The sequence below is a fragment of the Heptranchias perlo genome, chromosome 13 (genome assembly GCF_035084215.1).
Source record: "Heptranchias perlo isolate sHepPer1 chromosome 13, sHepPer1.hap1, whole genome shotgun sequence".
NCBI classification, from domain to species: Eukaryota; Metazoa; Chordata; class Chondrichthyes; order Hexanchiformes; family Hexanchidae; genus Heptranchias; species Heptranchias perlo.
Window position 1 is genome coordinate 53,114,528 of NC_090337.1, and position 8,014 is coordinate 53,122,541.

General features: G+C 39.7%; 1 protein-coding gene across 1 annotated transcript; it reads right to left on the reverse strand.

Annotated features, from left to right (window-relative positions):
• Positions 1-688: 688 nt before the first annotated feature.
• LOC137331148 (C-C motif chemokine 20-like) lies at positions 689-2,578 on the reverse strand. The gene is made up of 4 exons (XM_067994753.1): positions 2,329-2,578; positions 2,087-2,204; positions 1,858-1,938; positions 689-1,324 (listed from the first exon to the last, which is right to left on the reverse strand). The coding sequence occupies exons 1-4, from the start codon at positions 2,420-2,422 to the stop codon at positions 1,303-1,305; spliced, it is 315 nt and encodes a 104-aa protein (XP_067850854.1). The 5' UTR covers positions 2,423-2,578; the 3' UTR covers positions 689-1,302.
• Positions 2,579-8,014: the final 5,436 nt, after the last annotated feature.

Genomic DNA, 8,014 nt, shown 5'->3' on the forward strand with positions numbered 1-8,014 from the left:
GCTCGGCTCCTCTCAGCTGTTCTCAGCGCTCTGAAATCCCGCCTTTTATCGGACGCTCCCTCCGCTCCGCTCGGCTCCTCTCAGCGCTCTGAAATCCCGCCTTTTATCGGACGCTCCCTCCGCTCCGCTCGGCTGAGTTAACGTTTCAGGTTGAAGATCTTTCCTCCAAAGGTCTTTGACCTGAAACGTTAACTCTGTTTCTTTCTCCACAGATGCTGCCTGATTTGCTGAGTATTTCCAGCTTTTTCTGTTTTTATTATTTAAATAAATATACCCCTATACCAGTTGAATGTTGAGGCCACGCAACACTTGAAATAAATTAATGCAATGCAACGTTTGAAAAGTTTTTTCCTAAACACACCAATGGCCCAACCTATAGGACCACCGTCTTCCCAGTTGTGGACTTGACAATGATTGTAAAATTCACTCTATTCTTTCCCAACAATGTGCCTTATTCCCAGCTTCAGAGAGCAAGGGTTAGGGTCTCCGTGAGTGAGACTGACCATTTATATCAAAACTATAAGCTGTTATGTATTGTAGATTTGTTCACAGTGTACATTGGGTTGAGAATGATCAAAATGATTTCATGAAGGACCTTTACCACCAGCAATTCATTGGCAACAGGCCAGATCGGTTCCAAATGCAGCCCAAGCACCAGGAAGAAAAACAAAAATAGCCTTTTACTTGGTTTAAGAGGAAAACATGTTTATTAATGAAGACATTTTAACCAGCAAAATTGGGAGGGAGAGAAACTCAGATCTTCTTGTTGGTAATCCAGATACTCCATTGATGGATTCTCTACTAACACCACTACACCGCCAGAAAAGTTCATTTCAAATAATGTATGTGGATATTTGAAGGTCAATCATTGGCCATTTGGTGCACTGATTAAGACAGTTCAACCTCAATTAATGAAACAGCTTTAATCTGCATATGAATAGATACATGTTGCGATGAGATCAAAAATAATGCTTTTGAAGCAGTGTTTATTGATCTGTGCAATACATTTGGTTTAGTAAGTTCATAACTAAGCTATAAAGATAAAACATACAATTTACAATGAGTTGCAATTCACATTCAAGCCATATGCAATATGTGTAGAAATGCAATTTTGATTTTGGGGAACTTAACAGCTTATGACTGACTCAAAATCTGAACGCTTTTAGAGAGATTGATCGGATGCACATAAATTATATTATTTAATTGAGCAACAAAATAAAGTAATTTAACAAACAGTCTTTATGCATCATTATAAAGAAGTGGCATTTCCTGATGTCCATGGAATTGAGGTAGCTGAGTCTTTCACTTCTGTCCCATTTCTTTCCTAGAAAATAAAAAGAAAAAGGGAATAAGTTACAAGATCCTTCAAAATCAAAGTACAGACTCTTCAACATTCAGGTTCAAGTAGCCTGACTGAAGTTCATTCAATTGGTTATACCATCTTTTTTCTTCAATTGTCACTGTTTGTTCTCAGTGAATATGCTTTAAAATAATAGTTGTCCAAAGGCACAATGCGTTGATCTAATGGCACACAGAACCAAGGAATGGTAAAATACTCTCTAAGGACACTTTAAAGAAGGTAATGGTATAGAGGAGAATGTCCTGCTAACATTTCTACATTCACTCAGTTTTCGTTTGTGTTCTTGTTTTGGTAAATACATTGACAAAAATGATTAATTGGTAAAATTTTGTATTTCAGTATATTCAAACCTGCAAGGAGGTTCTTAGTTTAATGAAAAAAACAGTGAGCACATTACAGGTTGTTATTTATAAAAGATAATAGCAAAGTAGACATATACCGCACTTAATCGTTCAGCAAAAATTTGTACATAGACAAAAGTAATCTTATTTCCTTACTTCAGAAAACGTTCAATAATCCTCTTCACCCACTCATCGCCTGGATTTGCACATATACTTCGGCCTTTCTTTGTGTGAAATCTGTGAAGAAATATTTTTTGAAAGAACCTTGATTAAATTGACAGATTACTGTACAGGTGTTGTGTATTTTAAATGTACTTACAGAGCATAAAGGTAGCTTTAAAATATCTTTCTCGTTGTAACAAACCAAAGAACAATTTGCACTTACATGACTGCATTGATGCTGCAGAGCTCGTTTGAGAACTGCCTCACGTAGCCTGCAATTAGTTTCAGAGGTAAAGCTTTCTTTGAATATGAAAGACAGCAGTCTACCGGAGACTGAGCATCTGCGTTAAAAAAACAACAGCAACAAAGATTGGTTAGAAAGGAAACAATTCATCAACAGCAAAACAGAAGTAGCATTTTCAGCTGAAAGATTAAAAACAGAGTAGAACATTTGGACATAGTCACCTGCAAATGGAAATTTGTCAATCATGCTGAGCATCAACAGTCCCAGCAACATAGCCATAGTCAGCTTTTTGCAGCTAAAGGCAGTCACGTTCATTTTGGTGATTTATCACAGCAACTATCAGCTCTCAGGTGATCGTAGAGTTGATTATTGATCTGATTTTCGAGAAGGTTGAGATCTGGTTTTATACACTTTTTTCAATCTCTTGGGGGAATTTACGAAAGGGAATTCTCTGAATGATAACTAGAGTGATGCAACGTTCCAACTAGAAAGGATTTCCTATTCGTTTTTCATCTGCCCACAATCTTGATCACCTTTTATCAGCCCCACACATCACCAAATATATGTATTCATGGACCATTAACATTTGAATCTCAGCGATGTTCATTTACATGTGAAGAAAAAAATACATTTTTTTCTTAGTTGGTTTCTAAGTAGGTCAGAGAGAGAAAGAAAAGCCTTAAGCTCAATTCCATGATGTATCAAGAATATAGATCTCAAGTTGATATTACTAGAAATGCCACAATCATTTTTACACATTAAAACTTTCCCTTGTCTATATGCCAGAAAAATTGCAATAATCTTTATGTAAAAATATTACATTCTTGAATACTTAAAAACTCAACATCTGACCCTTCTCAGGGAACACAATAAACAACATATAATACAATGTAAATAGCTATTAACCCTTTGAAGGGGCAATTGCATTTCCTCACTACAGTTGAGTAATAATGGATCTGTAATGCACTAGGGAACTAAGGGCAGGGAGGCCAACCAAACGAGTGTGTCAGTCAATCAATATAGATGGATTACATTACATATCTTGCCTTTTTATTGTAAGGAGACTTGCTGCCTTGTTGTATTGTGAATTTCAGAAGTAAATTTGGTGGTAGTGTCTACTCTATATGCCAAGTAGAACTTGTGTGTTCTTGCAGGTGAATGTGTACTGTTTAGGAGCAGTGATGTATTGTTTGTACGTGGAGGATTTGATCAAATCGATGAAAGAAAGTGGAGAAGTTTCCATTACAATCATTCATTGTTTTATGAGGGATGTCTATTTATGTGCAGTATTTTTGAACACCAAAATGAAAGTTGGATCTGAAAAACTTTGTTCAAAAATGTTTATAGCTGTCTCATGATGGGTTTGTGAATTTGCCAGGTCAGGTACTCTGCTCAAATTCTACTGAGCAGTAAAAATTAATACGGATCAATTGGTTTGACTGAATCTTCACTGATCCTCACTGAAGTTTGGAAAAGTGAGTAATTAAACAAATATTATCAAATCAAAACTATATTAAATTATTTTTCTTTCTGATATATTCATAAATATAGTAAATATTTTTGGTTCACTTTTAATTCTATTACATATTATTAAGCATTCTAGTTATAAAGAAAATCATCTGCTGTGGTTTTTACAATAACAGAGTAGTCACTTTTGTCTAAAAATAGAAAGAATAGTCAGTACTTAAACATTTGAAAGAGTTGCATAATATCCAGTAAGGTAACACTCCTGGGAATCAGAAAAGATGTCCTATGCAGGCCCACCTTATCAGAATTTCTACTCAGAGGTTTGAAGGGCTCTACTGGCTAGAGTGTAGCCTCTGTCTCAAATAGTTTTATAATGATATTTTTTTTCCCTATAATTTAGCTCTTCTATCACCCATTTGTAATGTTTGGTTTCCCATCTGTCCCCCACCCAACCGCCCCCACCCAATACACCAATTCCAATGAAGAGGAACAGTTGACTGTCTGCTCCTCAGCTGCTAATAGGTGCATAAGACTACCATGTACTTTGTGAAGAAGCACACTGCCATTATTTTTTGCTTCCCTTGTTGGTCCAGTTGAGATAATTGGAGGTTGGATAGATGCAGGCCCCAGGTTTGCCCCCTCCAAAGAGTGAAAGACATAGATAAAGGTACCTTAGAGCCTCCGCATATTCCCCACAACCATCCCATTATCAGAATTGTCAGCTTAATACTGACATTCATGATCAGATCAGAAGGGTTTACACAGTGGAGATCCTGATATTGGATTCCATCCACCTGTCTGTGGAGGCCCAGTAATCCTGGACCCATGAGCAGATGCGGAAAATATGTGAGAGGCTATTACTGCTCTGGAGCCCGTCCAATAAATGCTAGAGGGAGAGGGAAAACAATGACTTATTAAAAAACCAAATAGATGACAGTGAGTTTAAAGTTTTAGTTCAATGCCAGGGATCTGATAATGCATGTAAATCAAGTGAACTTCACTCATGTGGTTTACAATGTCATTATAATTGCTTGATTGAATCATTGCTCTGTAACTCACTATAATATCCTGCAAATATACAATAGTTCTTTTGATGTTTCTAATAAAATAAATTTATCACACATGTTAGTGATAATATATTTACTGGATCTACTCCATCAAGAATTATCACAGCAGCAGGACCAGTTTGGTACAAAGTGCAGCTAACAACTGGAAATCCATGCACACACCCAGCTGATTCATCCGCCCCTCCCTCCTGCCTCACCTCCCTGGGACTCAGGTGCAGACACCAATCTTGTAATCATTACCATATTTGCTACTTCCTACCTCCTTGATCAGCATCAATAAAATCTGTGTTACTAACATGAGAGCAGGTACGGCTTTGAATCCCTTGGATTGGACTTCCTGCCGTTGAAAAGTTTGTGTGCCTTACTACAGCCATGGTTTGGAGGAATGCATAGATAGTTGTTGGTGTCTTCCTCCAACAAACAAACTCAACAACAAAGTTGTCACAAATGGATGCTTTCTGTTAAGGTTGTTGCTTCACTTGGGGCTGGATGTTTATCCTTAGTGATTGCAGTGATATGATTAATTACCAGCAAAATCCAATAGCAGCTGATGGTCTAGATGCTCCACTGGATGCCAAGTACTGTTGAGAATCCAGCTTTCATAGCCATAAAATAAGACTATTAAGCACTGGATGTGAAAGACATCAACTTTGAGATACAAATCGATATAGTGGGACCTACAAAGTAGAGTGTCTGCCTTTGGTCCTGCAATGCAGTGATCTAGGCAAATGTGACCATCATTACATATACAGCAAGATCCCACAAAAAGCATTGAGATAAATAATCTGTTTTTGATGGCTTTGGTTGAGGGAGCAATGTTGACCAGGACACTGGGAGAACTTCTTGCTCTTCTTTGAATAGCGCCATGAGATCTTTCACTTCCATATGAACAGTTAGATGGGGCCATGGCTTAAAAGCTCACCTGTGACAATGCAGTAGTTCCTCAGTAATGCACTGGAGTGTCAACCTAGATTGTACACTCCCATCCGAGAATGGGGCTTGGCGTTTTGTCACATAAGTATGTTCTTTTAACTCAACAATTGTTAGAATGAAATGCTTATCTAACAAGTTTCTAGCCTCAATTTCACGAGGGAAAGATTGGATCGGGGACGTTTTTAGGCACAGGTAGCATGATGTGCTATTACCTCGCGCCCAATGACCCCAGCACAGGCAGGACGCAAGTTTCGGCCACCCCGAGGACTCACCTGCAATCCGTGTTCCCCCAGCATTGCACATGGAATCAATGCAATTCGCACTTTCCACCACCAGGGGAGCTCAATCTCTTAAAGGAAGGATGTTTCTTAGAAATATCTTAAAGGTAGCTGGTACCTGTTATTTGCTGAAAATAACAGTCTACTGTCTGCATGGAGTCGGAACGGAGATCACACATCGCACACGTAAAACACAGATGCAGGAGCCATCCCTATGTTTACAAACTGATGAGTTATGTTAAAACATTGAATAAAGGTTGCGCACTACTAAATCCCACATCCTCCAATCTACACGCCAGACCTCACCAATCTGCCGATCTGAGTTGGTACCAGGCCTGTGAGAGTGCATGCACCAAGGTTCTCTGCTGATGCACTAGAGACCTTGGTGCAAGAGGTGGACAGAAGGAGGGACATCCTATATCTGCAGTGGAGGAGGTGGGAAGCAAGATACCCTCCAGACATATATCCAAAAGGTAGTGAGAGGCAGCGGGGGACGAAGTCAATGCCAGGCGCACAGCATTGTGAACATGGATGCAGTGCAGGAAGAAGTTCAATGCTTTGGCATGAGTGGTCAAGGTGAGTGAGGTCAACTGTTAAGTGGCGTCTCCTACCAACTGCACCATGCACTACAGCCCCCATTCCAACATACCAACAAACTCTTTCCATCAGTACTCAACTCTTCCAACCAGATGCTTCCTTTCACCCTTACACATTATCACTGTTTCAAGCCGTCCACCCACAACTCACAGGCCACACACAATCGCTATTCAACCATCACAGGTACATCACCCAGACACACGTCCCGCTTTCTTGCAGGAGAAGGTGGCGCATATCAGGAGGCAGCAAATGGCCGTGGCATTTAGCCCCTCGAGCCTGTTCCACCATTCAATGAGATCATGGTGGACCTGTGACCTAACTCCATATACCCGCCTTAGCCCCATATCCCTTTACACCATTGGTTCACAGAAATCCATTAATCTCGGATTTAACATTCACAAATGAGCAAGCATCAACTGCAGTCTGTGGAAGACCGTTCCAAACGTCTCCCACCCTTTGTGCGTAGAAGCATTTCCTAACTTCACTCCTGCGCGTCGTGCCTCTAAATGTTAGGCTATGTCTCCACTGCTTAATATTGCAGTCTAGGAGACCTCCAAAAACAGTTACAAATGTCTCGGCAGCCAGAAGCAATAACCCAGCCACTAACCTGTATTCGTACATGGTCCCTTTAAATAGCGCTGGTGGGGGTCCTCCAGGCACTCTAAGACACGTTCAGATGGTCGGGGTTGAGACTGTGCGTTGAGTTGAGCGTTAAGTTCCAAAATGGTGTCTATCACTTTAAATCAGCGTTGCACACTGATTGAAGCCATTTTCTCCCTACTTTACATGATTCCAGCGTTCGTTATCTGCGCATGAGCAAACTCCTATACCAAGATGGCGTCTGGCGCACGTCACGCAGGAAACATGCATGTGCATCCAAGATGCCATCTTGGATGTCGGAGAGGCCGTGTAGCGCCGAAACAACGGGCGCTGCGTGGCCCAATTTAGCGCCCCATAAATCAAGACTTTTTTCCCCTAAAATAGCTTTATAGGTCAAATGCTTGAGGGGAATGGTTAGCCAGTGGAAGCTGTGATTCCAAAGTAATAGCCCTGGCAATGTTAGGGAGCAGCCAGGTAAATAAAATTGTTTTTTTTTACATAAATATAAGAACAAAAAAAAGACAAACACATTACTCATGAAGAAACTGGATATGAAATCACATGTCTCTAACTTCTTCCAGTTCTGATGAAAAGTCATCGACCGTGAAAAGTTAACTCTGTTTCTCTCTCCACAGATGTTGCCTGACCTGCTGAGTATTTCCAGCATTTTCTGTTTTTATTTCAGATTTCCAGCATCTGCAGTATTTAGCCTTTGATCTGTTAATTATGTTGAATTAAATATATAATTGAAAAGCGAATGGATTAACCTTGTACCAGTAAAAAGTGAGAGCTGGAGCAATGACACCAATGTACTACGCATTTGCATATGGATTACAAAACTCTATACTTTATTGAAAGGTACCTTTACTATAAAAATTTAGAAACCAGAGTAAACTTTAATTGCATTTTTGTTCACTGTAGAAAAATCCCTCTATTAACCTGTTCATAACTATCTCAGCTTTAAC

Excerpts from the sequence above, each read along its gene's own strand:
- LOC137331148 (XM_067994753.1), bottom strand. The coding sequence starts at position 2,422 with ATGAACGTGACTGCCTTTAGCTGCAAAAAGCTGACTATGGCTATGTTG. Across the intron at positions 1,939-2,086 it reads TGCAGCATCAATGCAGTCAT|ATTTCACACAAAGAAAGGCC; the intron begins GTAAGTGCAAAT and ends ATTTCTTCACAG. Across the intron at positions 1,325-1,857 it reads ATTATTGAACGTTTTCTGAA|GAAAGAAATGGGACAGAAGT; the intron begins GTAAGGAAATAA and ends TTTATTTTCTAG.